The sequence below is a fragment of the Perissodus microlepis genome, chromosome 18, assembly GCF_051167445.1.
Source record: "Perissodus microlepis isolate ML-2025 ecotype Zambia chromosome 18, ASM5116744v1, whole genome shotgun sequence".
Taxonomy (NCBI): Eukaryota; Metazoa; Chordata; class Actinopteri; order Cichliformes; family Cichlidae; genus Perissodus; species Perissodus microlepis.
The window spans coordinates 20,704,330-20,724,836 of record NC_140478.1 but is presented as its reverse complement, the minus strand read 5'-3'; the positions used below and the strand labels follow the sequence as shown (position 1 = coordinate 20,724,836).

The 20,507-nt window shown below is 39.1% G+C and overlaps 2 protein-coding genes across 2 annotated transcripts in view; both read right to left on the bottom strand.

The window, feature by feature from the left end:
• b4galt2 (UDP-Gal:betaGlcNAc beta 1,4- galactosyltransferase, polypeptide 2) overlaps positions 1-10,541 on the bottom strand; it is a 204,582-nt gene extending 194,041 nt beyond the window's left edge. Inside the window, exon 1 of the mRNA XM_084913342.1 lies at positions 10,081-10,541. The gene's annotated coding sequence lies outside the window, so the exon portion shown is untranslated. The remainder of the gene's footprint in view (positions 1-10,080) is intronic.
• A 1,067-nt stretch (positions 10,542-11,608) lies between these two features.
• Positions 11,609-20,480, bottom strand: atp6v0b (ATPase H+ transporting V0 subunit b). Its single transcript, XM_084912946.1, has 8 exons — positions 20,200-20,480; positions 19,373-19,421; positions 17,529-17,612; positions 16,342-16,419; positions 16,091-16,160; positions 15,850-15,901; positions 13,913-14,103; positions 11,609-13,499 (listed from the first exon to the last, which is right to left on the bottom strand). The coding sequence occupies exons 1-8, from the start codon at positions 20,282-20,284 to the stop codon at positions 13,473-13,475; spliced, it is 636 nt and encodes a 211-aa protein (XP_084769072.1). The 5' UTR covers positions 20,285-20,480; the 3' UTR covers positions 11,609-13,472.
• Between the last annotated feature and the right edge of the window lie 27 nt (positions 20,481-20,507).

Sequence of the window (20,507 nt, the reverse complement as noted above, 5' to 3'; positions counted from 1 at the left end):
TGCAAATATGTAGGCCTCTATTTTTACCTGTGATTACGACACACACTAAGAAATGCGAGGAGTGAAGTTTTAGAGCTTCGAGAGAGTGACCGAGATTAAGGGTCGGCAATCTACTGGGTGTTTTTCTATCCAGGTATACTTTCACTACATTGTGTTTGGGATCTGATGGTACTTTGCTGTCTTTGTAATTCCAATAATTTCGACATGTCCCTAACACCACAGGCTGAAATACAGCCTTAAATCAAACAGAGGCTCCACCATGTTTTAGATCCTCACAGTTGTCACTCTCTCCATATATATTGATAATGATTGGACCTGTCATGGTCCTGGGTCATTGACCCAGCTTTTTGTGTTTCCTTTTGGCTTCATCTTGGGTTTGGTGTTTATTCTGATTTTGTATTAGTTCTTTGGAGTTGGTTGTCGTGTTTATTATCCCTACCTGTGTCTTCCCTCTGTGCTCTGTGCCCCGAGTTTGTGTTGTAAAACAGTCTGTGTGTTTCCTGTTTTACTTTGTAGGTCTGCTTCTCGTTATGTCCATTAGTTTCAGCTGTGTCCACCCCTGCATGTCATCTCCTCATTACCTGGTGTGTATTTATAGTGTGTGTTTGCCTCTGCTCATCGTCGGATCGTCGGATCGTTTCTCTCTGTAACGCCGCGTAAATCAGTGTGGTCTATGTCTCTCTGCATCCTCTGTTCTCCGTCTCATGTTCAGGTCTATTCTTTAGTTTCCTCCAGTTTAGGTCTCGGTTAGCTCCCCACCCTTCTTTGCCTGTTTTTGCCACTGCCACTTCTGTAAATAAACATCACTCTCATCACCAGCCTTGATTTTCAATTCAGTTCTTGTGTAATTTGGCATAACTCAGCCTATTGTCCCCATTTCCCTTCCTTAACCCATTTAATCCCAAATTTTCCCTGCAAAATAAGTGCATGCATTTTACTCTTTAGACTTCCCCTACAAGCAATGTGTTTAATTTTGTTAACGTAATAGGGGGTTAAAACGGCAACAATTGTTGCCAGTGGGATTAAATGGGTTAACAATGGCTTCTTGACAGCCACCCTTCCACTGATGAGACTTCAGTGAGCAGTAGTTGGATCAACTGAAGGGTCAGATGCATCTCTCGGGTCCTGCATCAGGTCTTTGTTGGATTCTTTTTTTTTCCCATTTCTTACAGACAAGACTTTCAAAAACTGTTCACCTGCTGTACATAATAGATAGCCTTTTAGTCTCAGCACTTCTTCTTTTGTCTTCCACTTGTCTAGTTTCCTCAGATTTTTTAAAGACACACTGCACACAAAGCTAAAATATGCCGCGCGTTTGGCTAATACATCGTTGGGTATCATCTTGTTGGTCTAAAAACCCTTTTGCATTCCTGTATCATCTTTCTCGACTCAAGAATAGTGTAAAATACAGTGTATGTGTGTAATGTATATAATGTATGTATATAATGTAAAAATGCCTCTTTTCTAAGTTTTCTGTTGTGTATAGACACAACACTTAAAAAACCTTGATAGACCTTCAGAAAGGAACAAAAACCAAAACAAAACAAGAAAGCTTGCTCCTTGGTAGCAAAATATAAAGAAATGAGGAGTGTCTCAAGACTTCTGAACTATATCAGCTGTCTCATTATCTACCCTCTAGTATCAACTGTCTCTAAAACTTTACCAGTCTTTCTTTGTAGCCACTCGCACTATACAAAACAATAACAATCTCCTCCAGACCAACATCTTTTTATTACCTATGTAATAAAAATGTAAAAAGAAAAAATATTTAGTTTGTGAAACTTGTGAAGCACACCTATAACTGTAAACAACATCAGCTTTTAATCTTGTGTTATGGCTTTTTTTTTAATAACCTCCCCTGTGCCTAGTCTACAGACTGAGTGAAATCCAGTGGGAGGCTGCAGTAGGCCACTCAACTCCAAAATAAACACAGAAGGCACAAAAGTATTGGCCTTATCTTTGGCATACAGTATCCAGCTCTCCATAATACAACTACACTAGTGGCTGTGTAAGGCTGTAGAAGCTGTCATGCTGTGAGCTAAATGACAACATCAGCTTGCTAATGTGCTCACAGTGGCGATCTTAATAGGTTAAATAAAAGTTCACCATGTTCACCATCTTAATTTAGCAGGTTTTCACACAGCTGAAGCTGAGAGGAAAGACAGAAATTTACAGCTAAATTTACAATCAATATGAAACACTAAGAGGTGCTGAATAAAAAATAAATAATTGGGATAGTGAAAATAAATGCAAATCATCCTAAGAAGATGACTGCACTGTCTTTACCTAATTTAATCACAATCCACTTAAGAAAATAGGAGGATATTTCCACCCAGGCTGTGTTTCACTCTCGCCCGTGCACTATTGAGTTTTTCTCAGTTGTTTGGGCCACGCATTATGTTTTATGGTAGGTGGTAGGCATTACCTTAATCTCACCTGCCACCCAACATCAACCAGGGAGGTACTAAGAGCAAGGCCACATCTTTGGCTAAATGTTAAGCATCCATTAATTAAATTTAATCCTAACGCAGTGCACTTCTCAAATCCTTGCCTCATATATTATTTATTTTTTTCTAATGGTGGAACAAAAATTACATTTAGCCTGGTGGCAAAGGTTAAAGTGGTTAGCACTGTCGCCTCACAGGAACAGCGATAGTAGAGTTCACCAGCAACGGGAGAACCGCAAAATAAACTTTAAAGACAAAAAAATAGAGTATGGAAAACACAGACAGTGATTCCAGTGGGTACTTTTCATTGTTTTTGACACTCAGTTTTACTTCTGCACTTTGTACGTTCTAACTTTGCTTTTCTCAGCTGGTGGCTGACAGATCAACAACAACACGAGTACGAGTGGCCCAAAGACCGGCTGTACCACATACACTGCCTCCATCTGACAACAGAGCTCCCTGCAGGCAGACAGGCTGTCCCTGGAGGACCCGTCCAGGTGTATCCTGGCTTTTCTCCTACGAGAGATGTAATAAAGTCCATAAATGGAGGGATGGATATCTACCCTGCTAAGTTTCACCTCAATAAATAAATAAATAAAGCTATTGACAGAACCTCTAAGTAAAGTGTAGAATTACTAATTTGAGATTATGAAATAGAGAACGATGGATCAGTATCAGCTATTTTAATATTGTGACAATGAGATTTTTACTTTTACTTGGAGCGGAAAATAAATTGCACCGCGGCTACAACAAAAACAGAACAAACAGATCCGGTAAATATATATTAAAAAAAGAGAGAACAAGATGAAAGAAGCTGAGTGGGACGAGGTTGAACAGAGGGGAATAAAAGCCGACCAAATCAGAACAAAACTCTAGTGTTTTCTTGTCTAAAACTTCCTCTTCTCAGCTCTGCCCATGCGGATATTAAATTGCCTCTCAGCTGTCTCTGATCTCAAGGAGGCTGAACTGTTTAAAAGTCTGATATCACATTGCCTCTCTGCTCCTCTTCCTGCTGTCTCCCATCGAAGAACAAGCGCGCTGCTTTGTTTTAAAGGTCCACTCCCGCTCATATATTCGTAAATTTGTTTTTCCAGATGAAATTGACAAGCAACAGAGAAATCAATGAGATATCACAGTGGGAAAAAGTATTTGATGCTGCTTTTCACTGTTTCTCAGCAGGCAGGGCTGCACCCGCATTATGCAAATACAACAAAGCCCCGTCTGTAGTTACAATGCATAGACAACATTGGAAACATCATCATCTCCCTCTCTTTCTCTCCCTCTCTCTCCCTCTCCATCCTCTTTCTCTGTCTTCTTCCCCCCCTCACTGTCTGATCCAGCTGCTCATTTGGCAACAGAGCAAAGAAATAAATGAAGTGCTTCAGCGGAAGGAAAGCTTCACTGCGAGAGGGATTGTGGGCAGAAGGAGTGAGATGAGGATTTGGTGAGGGGGGGGGGTTTAAAGACAGTTTACTTAAATGAGTGTCTTTTTGGCTTAAAACATCAGTGGGACTTTTGGCTAAAGGCCACCACTTTCCAATCAACCTGTGTCCTTGGGTGTTTGGATTTTGTAAACAATTTGAAAAGCGGTGTTTATTCTTTTTAAGTGCAAAAGAAAACAACATGTACAAACAACAGAGTCTGTAGTCACACTGAACAGAAGGAAAGGATAAACCTAAGAAACTAAGTGAAAGGAGATCTGTTGTTAGTTACTGCATAACACAGTCGTTCTTCAAACACTATAGGGCATCGTTACAGACAGTCGGTGGCCACTTTGTAAGAAACACCTGCTCATCAGCTTGTTCGTGTAAATCTCTAATCAGCCGATCACATGGCAGCAACTCAATGCATTAGGTATGTAGACATTGTGAAGACGACTTGCTTAAGTTCAAACTGAGTATCAGAATGAGAAACAAAGGTGATTTAAGTGATTTTGAACACGGCATGGTTGTAAGTGCCAGATGGGCTGGTCTGAGCTGGTCTGATCTACTGGGATTGTCCCACAGAGCCATATCCAGAGTTTACAGAGAATAATCCGGAAAAGAGAAAATATCCAGATAACAGCAGTTCTCTGGGTGAAAATGCCTTGTTGACACTGAATGGACAGACTCCTTTGAGCTGACAGAAAGGCAACAGTAACATAAATAACCATGTTTTATGACCAAGGTATGGAGAGCAAGTAAAAATGCCCATTGGGGTCTACATTGGGCATTTGTGAGTAAGCTGTTGGGCCGTGTGGGCAGGGGAGATAGAGCAGGTCCTCTATCAATTGGAAGGTTGGCAGTTTTATCCCTAGCTGTTCCAGTCTGCATGCCAAAGTATCCCTGGGCAAGATACTGAACCCTGAGTTGCTCTTAATGTGTTCACTGGAGTTTCAATGGTAGACAGAAAGCACGATACTGCTTGTGTGAGTGGGTGAATGACACATGTTGTATAAAGTACTTTGAGTGTTCATGTAGAGTATAAAAGTTCTATATAAGAATCTTTCCTTTTACCCTTTTACCTACATGGAGTTCCTTTGGGCAAACCCAATATGGACTTGCCCATATAGGCTACCCCAGTGATGTCCAGAGCAGTTTTGTCTTTCTGGGCCCCCAAGAGAGGATTCTGTGGGCTGCTCACTGTGGGCCACGTGGCATGTGTGCTGGGGAAAAGCATCTTTGAACACACAACACATTGTACCTTGAAGCAGATTGGCTACAGCAGAAAAGACTACACCATGCCAGTCCTGCCAGTTAACAACAGGAAACTGAGACTGTAATTCCCACTGGCTCATCAAAATTGAACAACAGAAGAGTGAAAATGTTGCCAGGTTTGATGTGTCTCAATCTCTGCTGCAACATGAAAGCACAGGTCAATCCTTCCTTGCATCAACAAATCAGGATGATTGTGGTGGCACAGTGGTGAGGGGGGATTTTCTTGCTACACTTTGAGCTTTTGGGTAATAACTGGTTTAGAGTCCCATAACTAGTGACCATAAGTGGAAGAATATCAGGTGAACAGCTAAAAAAGACATGGAATCATAACATTTGCTCTTTTGGCTCTGTTTGACTTTTTTCTACTTTTAGTCTGCTGTTCTTTTTAAGTATTTAGTTTCTTTTTTCTAAAATGGCTCACCTGTCTCCATGTCAGTCATTAGTATATCCGACACATATACAGCACACTATTTCAAACACACAAAAACCAGCAACGCAGAAAGTTATGCAGGAAAGAGAAGAGACAATCTAGCATCTCTGCAAAATTACAGTTAAATTAAGTTCTATTTTAAAATCAAGGCAGCAGAAGGAAGAAGCACCATTGTCTTCTTCTTTTTTCTCATTTTGAAATGATGCATGCTCCCCATACATGCATTCATTACAGAGATCTGAGGTAAGAGGCCAACTCTCCAGGCGTACTTGTCTGTGTAACAAGAAACTATACCCAAGCAAATGAAATTAAACACAAATCTGATAACAATTTTAAAATCAATACAATAATGGGAAGCCAAACTGAACTAAAAGCACTCTCACCGTAGTTAATCTCCAGAGACCATAGTCCATCAGGACAACCAGACACCTAGTCCTCAAAAATAAGACTTTTATATGTCATACAGTCAAATGCAAAGTGCAAGTACAAAACTGAACCGTGCAGTCTTACACAATTTCAACTTTTTCACTTATCATCTTTACAACAGCAAAACAACAGACTATTCAACCAGAGATAAGACAAATGATGAAAAAAAGACAGAGAGGAGGTGTAGTGCTGTGAGAACCACACACAATGCATCATACAGTATGCTTTCTGTCATGCATGGCATCTGAACTTCTTTAGGTTTTTTGAAGATCACCTGTCATCCGAGAAGCTTCTTTACTTCTAAAACCAAAAAGTAAAGAGTCAAAGAGTCCAGAACTACGTTTCCATAGTTGGACAGTTTCACACATACACCTTTATTATCTTTGCACAGACAAAACTCCAAGAAAACCCCTAGCAAACCAAAATGTATCACTAAAAACAATGTAAGAACATTCACTTTGCATATTAGCCAGATGAGGAACAAAAGTAAATACAGGAAGACGGAATTTTAGAATACTATGCAGAATAGAAAAGGTATTGCAAACATATGGATTTATCTGGGATATACTTTAGGACGCAGCAGGCTAGTTGCTGCGCCTTCTAGTTGGGTCGGATTTGGGATTCTATTCTAACTGTAAAAGAACCGCTTTATTGGGAACAGGACCAAGACCACCTCTTCCAAAGGGTCTCGATGCAATTGTTTTGGTCCACACCCAAATCTGATTAGCATGTTCATATCTGTCCAAATAAATCACACCAAGGGTAAAAACAAACAGGAGTTTGATTTAAATGGAATCAACAGCGCGGGTAGTGCATCTCAGCACAGTGAAACTGGTTGTGATAGAAGAGAAAGAGACAGTTCAGCTGGAAATAATACTTCGGAAGATCATTTAGAAAAATACTTGAATAAATATTCAAAATCATAAAAATATAAATATATATTTGAGAGTTATTTGGGTTTTGTTTAATCTGCACAAACGTTTCTTTGCTAATCTCTAATTGCAGTATTATTTTTTGTTCCAGAGCATTTTTATAAGGTTGCCGAGCAACCAACCAAGCACCTCCCTAAAAGGTCAAAGTGTTCACTGAAACAGCAGCACTGTCCACCCATGGTTAAGCGAGGCAATTTGTGCCGTATATTAAATGACAAGAAATGTAAGAAACTGTGCAAAAAAAAAAAATATGGTCAGCGATCATATCTGAGACTGAGGACACTGTGATTTAATGATCTTAACACCCTCTCAGTCCACAGGGACACTTGTGCAAACAGTGCTGTCCTCACAGGCTGAATATAACAGAAGATAATACTTAATAATAAATTAAAGATGATAACTTAACCTTTACTTTACTCCCTAAAGAAAAAAAAAAATAGACCACAAACGACACCACACACACACACTCTGAATCCCCCCCTTCGGCAACTCAGGAATGGCCTGATTAGTTCCCATGACAACAAATCCCAACATGAAAGAGCGATCAGAAAAATGAATCAGTAGCAGTCGCTGTTAAGGCCGCCAGAATCGGAAAGGTGAAGATAACGAGTGAACCAGAGGTTACCAACGTGAAACAAGCTGCCCGCTCTTCACTGCTTCATTCTGTAGAGTTTCTGTAAGGGACAGTAAGGATTAAGTTTATCTGTGGCAGCGTAACCTGCTTATTGTCCATTCCTGGAAACAGACGCAAATTCCTTTACGCAGGACGGGACATTAAAAAATAAAAAAAAATAGAAAAACTTGGAGTGTTTACGCAAGGCTGATCCAAACACTGTAACAGTGATGCAACGTGCCGCAGCCAGCGAGGCTAACAAGAAGCTCTTGACTGAAAAGAAAAATGCCTTTTATATATAAAACATACATAAGAAATCAAGCAAGAGTCTGAAAGTAAATGTTACTCTGGACTCAGGAAACAGATACACAAGAAAATCCGATCACCTGTCGACACCATGTCACCTGTTCAGGTTGAACAGATTCGGACGAAATCTGTGACCTGGCAATTCAAACAATCGCAAATGTATCTTTTTAATGTTCCCGTTAATAGTTTTTACACCTGTAAAAAAAACTCTAAAGAGGTAGTAAAACCATAAAAAAGGTTTTAGAAAGTATAAAATATCAAGCAAATGCTAGGACTTAATTCCATTTTGCCTATTCAGCTGACTTATTCAGCCACTAATGATGAATAACTGGTGCTGACAAAAGTGGGGATGTCTGAGCATCACACACTTCATTTCCTGCGCTGAGGTGAATTTTATGCATCAATTTGCAACTTTTTCTGCATCAGTTAATCAAAGAAAAGTCTATTTACATAAAAAGGAAAACACAAAAATCAAGCAGCAGGTAACAGCTCAGCATACAGTGGAATATACGCAGTGACGCTCTCAGGCAGGGATGCTTGCAAATAATTGTTATTGCTTATTTTCTTACTTAATATAGTTTCTGCTGATTCAACACACATACAAGTACGATTTAGTCCTCCCCCCTCTTTTGTGTGTGCCTGGATAAAGAAACTCAAGAGTGAAAAGGGTTGATTTTTCTAGATATTAGGATATTTGTTTGTCAGCTGTTTGAGAAAGTAATCTGCTTATTATTATGTGTACATTACCTATGTTTGTGACAGATAAATTAATTCACTTTAACTTATCAACCTGGTAAAACAGTGGCTCAAAATGTTCTTGTTTTTCAGACGTTTCAAGAAAAAAAACAACCTCATGTTGGACCCGGTCGCTTTGTTCTTTCTGACGCACCATTGGACAGGTCAGACAGGAAATGCTATCCCATTGCTGATTAAGGTAGGTGTGTGTGTGTGTGTGTGTGTGTGTGTGTGTGTGTGTGTGTGTGCAGTAGAGATGCCTGGTACCAAAAAAATAACCAGTTGTATGAATGCATACTTCATATTCATATTGTAGTAGTAAAAAGAAGCTGGCCCTCTTGATTAATCTCTGACATTTTCTAAATAACTACTCTGCTGTTTACATCTTCATATCCTGAGGGTGGAGACATAGAAAACCCTGTCCGGTGTAATTAAACGTCCCAGTGCCACAGTCCCCTCTCTGCCATCAGATAAGCCTTGAGTGAAGTCACAGGCTCACTCCGAGGGTCAAAAGATGCTTTCACAAAACAGTGAGAAACTACTGCTCAAAGGGATAATTCTTCGCCAAAACAGCTTTGCGGAAACTGTCTGCATGACGTGACTTTCAAGCTTTCTTTTAAAATATAACACATAAAATATTTGTAAATTATTTACTCAGTAGACATTATGTTTATTATGTAACAGCACTTCGGGTGTAAAGAAATCATGGTTGACAAATCTAACTTCGTTCTGACATTTTAACGTGTTGTTTATCCAGGAATAAAATAGCAGATTAATTAATGAAAATAGCCCTGAGGTCAAGTACATGTGTTACTTGTACACTAAACTGAACATGATTTAAAAATAAGTACTTCTAAAGCCTAAATATACAGCACCAAAACAAGTACTAAAAAGTACAAATACTGCAGTTGTGGTACTTGTACTTCATTGGCTAGTATACGGTCTGTAACAGCAGCACTAAAGAGACACTGTGTCATACATGAGAGAGATGTCAGACTGGATTACAATCTAGGTCCAGTGCTTCTGTGTAAAACGCCTAGTTAAGCTATGAAGACACCCCCTCCTCCTCTTCCTCACTCACATTCCCCTAGTGTAACGCTGCCAGTGCAGGAGATGTTATAACAGCACCAGCAATTCTGCAAAAAATTGCACTTTCAGAGTGGATTTTTAGAGCTCCGGAGCCCATCCAACTAAACAGGAATGCTGTATGATGAGATGATTCATTTACTGTAGAAGATCAGTGATGGGAGGCTCAGTGAAGCCTAGTATGGCGGGTGTAAAGATGCTTCTGGTTTGTGGGAATGTGCATGATAACAAAAGAGGGGTAAGGAGCATTGCATTGCGAGAATATTTCCACAATATCCACAAACTCAGTGAAATGTTGAAAAGCTGCAGGAATTGTGCGGAATTAAGTGTGCAAATAGCAACAAAGGAAAAAGCGTGTGTACGATGCTTTATGAAACAATGCATCCCAGAAAGCAGATGGAGCACCTACCTTGATGTTGTCAGGCGGATACTTGTATCTGTGCATCTTCTCTGCTGGAGAACTACAAACTGTTCACATCATCCGAGGGAGAGAGAAAAAATAATAAAAACATTTTTTTTTAACTCTCAATAAGCATTTAGTTTGAAAAATCTGGGGGACAAAAGAAAACACAAAAAGCTAGAAGCTCATCTCAGCTCGACTCTGCTCGGGATAACTACACTGTTTTCCCACAGACTGGCTATTATGTCTGCTCTTCATCAGGAAAAAAGCTTCATGTTGTAGCATTACGCTAGTCAAACGTTAACGCAAGCGCTGACGATATTCTACCGCAAACCGGGAAGAAGAGAGATGCTCTGCTCGTGATTTCCCGTCATCCCGCTGTGTTTTGATGATGATGTTAAGAAAGCAGAGAAAGGATGCTCTCAGGATGTGGCAGCAAGCAGGTCCTTTCGCTCCTGCTGCCTACGGAAGCCTGAATGCTCCGGGTTTTCCTTCGCTTTTTTTTTCCTGATACAAGGCGAGCTGATAATTTAGTATCCAGCTTTTGCCAGCTATTATTATTATTATTATGCTGCAGTCATGAGAAAAATAATAATTGTAAGATTTTTTTGAACGATACCCAATACAAGTGAAGTTCAAAAAAGTGATAAAGTCTACATTTAAATTTACAGAGAGACAGAAACTTACCACAAAAAATCAAAAGTAAAAATAATAATATATTTTTTTTTAAATCCCTTTAAATTTGTTTTAAACCCATTTTCTACAAGTTCGGTACGACCGTATAAATATTGGTGTTGTAAAGGCTAGACAATTACAGACAGGCTAACTCCGCCTCACTTGCGTTTAGCCTAATAGACCTTTTACAAGATTATCTTTAACTCTAAACATCCAACGTTTAATAGGTTTTGTTGTTGTTTGTTTGTTTTCTCTATTTTTTCACTTTTACTTCTTTTTGACACTTAAATTGTGGTGTTCAAACACTTTAATTGACCACATGATCTATTTAAAATGTTGCTACATACTTGTAATTGTGCTTTATTTTGTTTATTTATTTTTGACTTTGGTGGCATTTTTAGAGCTGAGATGGTTTGGACATGTGCTGGGGATAGATATTGGATATACTGGACAAAATATGTTGATGATGAAGATGTCAGGAACAGAGGTAGACTACCGAGAAGATTTTCAAAATCAGCTTTGATGGGCACATTTTAGAGGTCAGCAAACTGATTGTAAGTTTAAAACATTACAGTATATTACGCCACGATTGTAGGGCTTTCATTGTGATGAAATCATTATTCTTCAACTGCGCAAACTGAAAGATGGATATTAATGTTTAGCTGAGACGTTAACAGGACAAAAAACTATTTCCTCAAGAAAGTTTTCAGCAGCTGTTTTATCAAGGCAGATGCTGTGGATTTCAGAGCCATCTAGTGGAAACAAGTACAAACTGCAAAGAGTAAAGCGGCCTTTTCATTGGCCTGGGTGACAATACGCTCACATTTAATGAAGACAAACACACAGAAAAAGCCATCAGAAATCTCGATTGAATCATTTTATTTTCCTCAAGGACATTTATGAAGGCAGAAACAAAAATCTGATTCTGTTTTTATTATACACAATTTTGAAAACTGAATTATTTTCCAAGTCACCATCACATCAACATAATGTACACACAGTACCATCTACAGTCACTGAAAGCCCGGGGTTTGGTACACAGCCTGGTTCTTCAAAGGCATCTTGGAGTCACATCTGATTATTATCATTTATGAGAGCAAAGACCATCTCACTGCTCCGACACCTTTGTGAGGCCAGACTTACTTCAGTGTTTGAACTCTTGAGTATGTGGAGGGAAAATTTCAAGAAACCAAAACCAAAAACAGGACAATTCACAAAAAAGCCGTGGTCTGTCAGCTCTGTGGAATGATGATCAAAACATAAGATGTTTTCAAGCTATGTTTATACACACACACACACACACACACACACACACCACCATTACAGCATTTTCTCATTTTAGGCTAAACTCAATTTTATGTTACTGATAGCTTAGAAAATAATCAGTTACACCACCCAAAAGGCTGCTTTTCAACATCTACCCAAGACAACTGAGATTTAAAACGTAAATGAATGAAACTTTAAGGAATGTTGAACATAAATGAGAAGAGTTGACATTTTCACACAAGACAAAACTAACATTCAAAAGAAAAGTTTCAATGAAACGAAGATTTGGGTGCAAAATTTGGACGTTTTATTATTATGAATCAGCAAATATAACAGAGTCAGAGTTTTGGACCCTTGTTAAATGACAGTAATACCACAGGAAAAGGTAAAACCGGGTATTAATGGTGGTAAAGATTTTACTTTCCTTTCTAGTAACTGACTAGGACAGCAATAAGCTTCCATAAAAATAAAAAAAAAAACCCAGGATATCAATTAAATTTTTTTATTTTTATGGAAGCTTATTGTTGGGGGGGTTGTTCGGGGTTTTTTTTGTGTGTGTTTTTCCTTGTTAACTTGTTAATGCACAACATTTTAAACAAACGGTCCCTTAAAAGACTTCTTTTGTTTTACTTCAAGCAAACACTACATCCTACAACTACAGGAAAGGATCACGACTCTGATAAAAGTGAAGTCAATTGGAAAGTTCTGGCTGCCGGATACGACCGCAAGACTCAACATTACATTTTTAAAGACTGCAGGAAATCTATATGTGATTTGACCATATTTGACTTCCCATTGAGCCACCTAACCTTAGTGATCAGGAAGCCTGATAAATACTGTATTATGGTTGCTGTGTGGGTTAGGACCATCAGCCTATCAGCAAAGAACAGATTAAAAAAAAAAAAAGAAACAGATCTGACAGACCAGGCTACAAACACAATGACACACATCCTCATGCTTCACAGGAAAAAAAGATCACATGTCCTGTGCGCGCACACACGCACACACGCACACACACACGCGCACACACACGCGCACACACACGCGCACACACACACATTTTTTCAAATACTCCAGTCTAATTTTTGACTACCATTCAACAAGAGCGGTCAGATCAAAATGATGCAAATTAAACAGTTATCGGTGTAAACCTCTCCTTAAATGCAGAGTGAATCTGTCCGTCTAGCCGCTCTTCAGACTGCCCCGTTTACTTCTACTGCTCATCAGGCTAAAGTATGAAATGCAAAATATGCTGTTTTCTTCTACTTTCATTCTTCCCTTAAGAATTAAGAGCAGGGCATGGATGTACCAACTCTTGTATGGATGATAGTTAAAAAAAAAAAAAAATACCAGGCAAATAGAGACATTTAAATAATTTACGATGTATTTACACAATAATCGATCTTTTTTTTGTTTTGTTCCAGCAGTGTGTCTGTCTTCTCAGCGTTTGAATGCACATTCTAGTCACCCATCTTTACTTTCGACGTCTGAGGAGAAACAAAAAGCAGTTTTTAATAAACATTTACTGTAAAGAGTTATAATTTTTAAGTCTCTGCAACAACATCTGGGCCTTTGTCCAAACAACTATGTTGTGGAAAGATTGTTATAACTGACCAAAAATAAACTAAAAACTAAAAGTTTGCAAAAAAAATTGTAAACTAAAATAAATTTTAAAAAACGTGAAATTATATCACATATTTAGAAAAAAATGTTTTAGCCTCGCTTAGATTAAAGCGAGGCTAAAACCGATAAAACTTAATGATAAGATTGTGATGACTGACAGTTTCTGACCTAAAATAATTAATAAGTGAAATTAAAAACTTCAGTTTGTGCTATGTGGCCATTATTCTCCTGTGAGGCAAAAGATGAAGGGTAAAGGCTTGCAAAAAACTGTATTTACCTGCAGAATAGCTACAATGACACCAAACAGGCCGATGGCACTTCCAAAGATTTCCACAATTAGGATCTTCACGAAGAGGCTGGCGTTCTGGGCATCTGCCAAAGCGGCTCCGCTGCCCACGATGCCGACACAGATGCCACAGAAGAGGTTGGAAAAGCCCACAGTCAGACCAGCTCCAAACATGGAGTAACCTAATAGGACAGAAAACAAAATGAGTCACAGTTCAACCTGAGAAACTCACAATGGAGTCGTCTACGAGATTCATGCTCCCTGTTTGATTCTGAAATAAGTCTGTAAGAGTTTATTGTGAAGCATCTTCACAGTTAGTGAACATATTTACGTTTCTGTATCTGTTAAATTTTGTGAAACTATTCAAAAAATGGATATAAAAACTAAATATTTATTTAGTGAATACAGCAAATATCTTTTCTTTACTGTTGTCAACAGTACACGTCCAGATGTTTTAGTAATTTCAAATCTGTGCATCCCCACAGTGGACTTCAAGCAAATCAAGCAACCACTATGTCATTAAATTACAGACTTTCCGCTTTCATTCACAGGTTTAACACATTTTTTGACCACTTTAACAGTTTTGTCATTTTATCATTTTAAATATAAGGATGGTTTGTAATATTCTGATAAAAGTCTGTTGCAGGCAACCTCTTCATTAAGGCTAGAACTGATGGACATCACCTCCCTTGAGAAGCCACCTTTTGTTGCTGCTGGTTTGTGGGTCTCTGCATCCAGTTTTGTACTGAATAACTCAAGCATGTGCTACTGAAGAATATCTCGTTTCTTTTCTTTGATAAACTTTTGGGGTGCTTTTGCAGTTTGCTTTGGGTCATTATCCGTTTGCACTTTAAAGCTCTGTTCAATCACTTCTGAAGTATTTGGCTGAATCTGAGAAGAGGGTATAACCCTGTGCACTTCACAATTCATCCTGCTTCTTCTATCAGCAGTCACATCATCAATAAGTATTAGTTACCTGAGGCCATGCAATAACACTGATAACACTGTTTGACAGATAATGTGATATGCTTCAGATCATGAGCCTTTTCACACCACCACATTCATCTGATAGGCCTTCATCTTAGTTTCATCTGTACAACGAATTTTCCCCCACAACTGTGCAGACTCTTTTAGTTGTTTTCTGACCTTCCTGTTGTAAACTCTCTGTACATTCATAAAGGTATGCCTGGATTGTAGACTGTAACACCAGTACACCATTTATCTTAAACATGGAAATAATTCCATGTGCATTGGGCTCAGTGCTGTAACTCAGGTGGTAGAGCAGGACACCTACTAACCAGAAGGTTAGTGGTTCGATCCCAGTCTGCTCCAGTCTGCATGCCAAAAATCCTTGGGCAAGATACTAACCCCATGTTGCTCTCCGATGCATCCATCAGAGTATGATTGGGTGTGTGAATGTTAGATGGTGTGATTGGGTGAATGAACAAGTTGTGTAAAAGCGCTTAAACTGCTCAGGTAGAGTAGAAAAGCACTATATAAGACCCAGTTCATTTACCATTTTTAAGACTCAACCAGATTGCAGATTTGGCCACTAAAATTTTCCATCTATGACAGGTTTATTTTGGCTTGGGGTTGTTTTCAGCCTAATGATGACACCCTCGCTTGCATAGATTCTGTTTGAACAGAATATTGAGATCTCCAGTAAACAGCTACCAAATACAAAGTCAACACTTGAAATCAACTCTGGATCTTTTGTCCTCCTAATCCTTCATGAAATTAAAAGGGCACAGGCCTCACCTGGGCACTGACTGCTTGTCAGTCCAGTTAATTTTGAGCCTCTGAAAATGGGGGCCTATGTATAAACAGGGCTGAAATTCTATTATTGTTATTATTATTATTATTTATTTTTAAAACCCTAGAATTAAAGGTGAGATTCTCCTATTTCAGTCAGGAGTCTCTTTTCTTACCAGCTTGGTAGTTTCGTGCCCCAATAGTCTCAGGAGTCGTTCCACTGAAGTTCTGTAAGATGAAATAAATCATTTCAGAATCCTTATTCCGGGCTCTACAATGACATTTCACTTGTTTTTGTCTCTTACAACTGCAGCTTAATTTCAAGGTGTCGCTCTCCTCTGTGCAGGCTTCCTTGCATTATTTATGAGTTTTTTTTTTAAAAAAGGCTTCCTCAATCATCAAAAACTTGTTCCTTACCTCGGCCATATTGCTGATGACAATAGCCATGATGATTCCATAGATTGCAACAGCTTCACAGAAGATAATGCTAGAGGGAGAAACAGAATAAGCAAGGGTCTCTGTCTCAGCAAAACACTGCTTTGGACCTGCAGCAATAAACTGATGTTACTGGTGCTAGATGGAACCATAATTCACTGAATGCCCTTCTTAGCAACGTACAGCTGTTGACGGGAACAAAACAGACAAGTGCTCTCTTTGACGGGGCTTACCTGACCAAATTTTTGGTTTTGATTCGTGGAGCCTTGACGCCACCGCCAATAATGCTAGAGCCAGTGACGTAGATCCCCCTGGGAAAACAAGCAGAAAGAAAAAAACAACATCACTTACAAAAACATTTTAATGTTACAGAAAAGTCAACAGTTGGTATAAATGGAAACAGGAGAAGCATAAAAACACAGCATGAGTTAAATGACTACCATTATTGAGCTTCACTCTAAAACGACCCATTTACACGTAGTATAAATACACGAGACTTGTAATGATGCAAAAACGAGGTAAAAAGGATCCGTTTCAACACACAGTGGCAGCACATTTTTCATCTAATGCACTTAATGGGATAAAATACTAAACAATAAAAAGGAGCTCAAGGTAGGCAATTAAATGAAAATAAATCTTCTGAACACTGATCCAAAATAAGCAGCCAGCCCAGAGACTTGTAGGTAATGTGTGTGAAAACAAATAAGACTATGTATTTCTCATTAATTTCAAATGACAGGAATGTGTAGGACAATCATGCAGAAGAGATAAGTTATTCAGTGTGTAAATCAAAATTATTAAACAAACACAGGAATCATTTTGTAATCCAGCAACCTGTGGATCGGCAGGTGGCGGTTTTTCCCACAGACCACTGGCTGTAGCTGGCCTTTACCTGCAGCTGTTCAGCCGAATCTGCTTTAAAGGAATTCGGTTAGAGTTCTCAGAAGATCTGTGGTTCGATTCCCGAGTCTTCTAGTCTACATTTTGAATTCTTCTTTAAGATAACGAACCCCAAACTGCCCCGAAAAAACGGATCAATGTTAGTGTGTGAAATATATAGGTGTGCAAAGTCCATAAAATAAAGTGCTGTGTAAGTGGGTGAATGTGGTATTTTATGTGTAATTTCTGCAATTTATTACTTCACAAACGAAAACTCTGAATACAAAACAAAACAAGAAACTTGTCCAAACATCTATTTTTCATTTCACACAGTTTCAGACTTTACAGTTCTACATTTACACCTGTTGTTTTAAAAAGTAAGGTCAAAGGTTTTAGGGAACAGCACTTTTTTTTTACGCCTCTTATGTTGAAACAAGACAACTGACAGAGTTTGGCATTTTGTGTAAAATTATGCTCATGTTTTGTAATCAAACATAGCCAGCTATGGATACTAGTATGCACTTAAAGAAGTCTTACTTACCAGGCAGCTCCCACCACAGACAACGAGATGGCCAAACCAATGCCCAGATTGGCCCACATGAAAGGAGAAGTCTCTGTCAGGAACCTGTGAGTAAAGAAGTAAAGCTCACTCAGCCTCAATTTTATAACAACATCATTGTTTGCAATACCTTTTAAAAACACGATGTACACTCTGTTTTAAACTCTAACCTTTTTCTCAACAGTCTGTTAATATAAATACCTGTAGTGGATAAATCCAAGCTATGCCCTCTTCAAGTAGTAGATGGAAACCACTTCATGCGTTTCTTTCACATCCCAAATTTATTTGGGGAAAGTACAGACAGACCTCAAAAATGTCTCCAGTGACACATTCACTGTTACTTTCACTTTCAACATATACAAATTATCTTGGAAAATGTCTGATCAGCCAAGTGAAACGGATTGGTGCCTCACTATTACTCTGCAAAAAGGGAAAAGGCGGGCCCTGAATCTGTCAAAGAGGAAACAGGCAACGTAGACTAGCTTATGTTGTAAGACATGTCTCTGTACATTTATAATTGTGCAATGTGGGAAAGGTCAGTGCTGTTTTATAACTTTTATTACCCAGAATGTCAATATTATATTTTTCCTGGTAGAACCACTTAAAAAAATGTAACTAAAACAACAGACTAGATGTCAAACAAGGTCAAAAATCATCACTTTATTAATTCTTTCAGTTGCCCAATTTAGGTGGATCACCTGCCTCTATTTCACCCTATCCCTGGGATCCTCATCTGTCACACCAGCCCTCTGCATGTCTCCATCCATGAAATCTTCCTCTTTTCCTCCTGCCTAGCAGCTCCATAGTCAACATCCTTTGTGCAATATATCCCCCATTTGCCCCTTTTTCAAACCATCTCAGCCTTGCCTCTCTAACTTCATCTCCAAACTGCTTGACCTGAGCTGGTCCTCTCATTTCTAATCATGTCCATTCTGGTCACTCCCAATGAAAATCTTAACATCTTCTACTCTGCCACCTGTCTTTTTTTTTTTTTTTTTTTAAGTGAAAACCATCTTGAAACCATACACCATTGAAAGTCTTACTACCATCTTGTAAATCTTCCCTTTCATTCATGCTGCTATCCTTCTGTCACAAATCACCTCTGACACTCCTGCCCACCTCCTTTCTGCATTCTCTTCTTCACCTCTCTTGTGTACACTCCATTGCTTTGTATGGTTGACCCCAGGTATTTAAACTCATTGACCTTTGTTACCTCTTCAGCGTTACACCCATCTCCCTCTCATTCACTCACACTCACATGTATTCTGTCTTGCTTCCACTCAACTTCATTCCTCTTCTCTCCAGAGCATACCCCCACCTACTCTCACTACACATCACAATGTCATCTGCAAACATCATAGTCGGCAGAGACTCCTGTCTGACCTCATCTGTCACTGCAAACAAGGAGGAGCTCAGAGTGGATCCCTGATCCCACCTTAGCCATCTGTCACTCCTACCAGACACACCTCACCACTGTCTAGCTGTTCTAAAACATGTTCTACACCACCCTGACTTCTTCACGCAGTACACAGTTCCTCTCTTGGCATCCCATCATATGCTTTCTCGAGATCCACAGTGAACCTCACTCTGACCTTCTCTATAATTCTCCATCAACAGTCACAAAGCAAACATCTGTACAGCTCTTTCTCAGCATTAAGTCATAGTGCTACTAACTGATCATCACGTCTCTTCTTAACCTACCTTCAACAACTCTTTCCTATAGAATAATGGTGTGGCACGTTAACTTTATCCTTCGGATACTAATGATTTTAGAGTACATATGAATCTTTACCTCCAGACAGCAGCTGTGTGCAAAGAATACTTACCATGCCACATCAAAGCGGAATCCCAGGTCAAATATAGTGTAGCAGATCCCTGTGGAAACAGTGACGGTCATTTTTAGGCATATGTGGGAAAAACACGGTAACACTTTAAAGATGAGCCATTTAGTCGACCCGTGTGTATTTCTGCATGAGTAATCTTGCGTTTTGCAGGTTGCGTGAAACACAGTCACACTTATGTTCTAAAAGAAGCTGCAGCTTCGGTGTGACCACTCACACTCACGTGAAAACCACTGTAGTTCCTACTCAGCACAGTCAGCTGGACACACAAACACCTAGACGGCTAACCTTAGCACGGCGCAAACAGACGACTTCAAACTAATATAAGAAAAGCGATCCAAGCATGTTAAAATATTTCCAAATCATACAAGGTGTGACACTAATCAAAATAAAATACAGTCACTAACATCCAACGTTAAAACCTCTGAAAATGTCTGTTATGAGAGAACGCTGTAAGCTAACTACCCTTAGCTAACAGCATGCTAGCCAGATGCTAACTTAAACCGTGTTGTTTATATAATGTGAGCACACAGCGATTTTTAAAATATATTCAACAACGAATTGGGTTTTCATGTATCACTCTTATCATGCATTAGTAAACCATTTTTTCCATATGCTAACTAACCTATCGACTATCCCAGTATTTAGACAGGTCCTGAAGTACAGCTGTCAAACATACCAAAAAAAAAATCACAATGTCACGAAGAGACAACGATTAAATACACGACCATTACTGCAAATTACATGAAATATATATTTTCATTCATTCATTTAGCTATTATTACGCATTTTCCTGTAAAATAAAACCTTACCAACGATTAGTATGGTGCTCCAGAAGGCCAAAGTGACCCCCGTGTAAAGAATGGCGTGTCCGTTCATCATCCACTCTAGTAGCATCTACCCACCGGGTTAACCTGCTGGATCAGCAAGATCTACTTGGCCCAAATTTCAAATCTGATGCCAGTACAGCCCAGATAGCGATATAATGCAGTTTTACGAAGCGCTATCAGTCGACGGAGGAAGAAGAGAATCAAAAAGAGAAGCTGGGTGATGTCAGCTGATCCGGCTCGACTAGCATGTGACCCAGGAAGGAAGGAAGGGAGGGAGGGAGGGAGGGCTG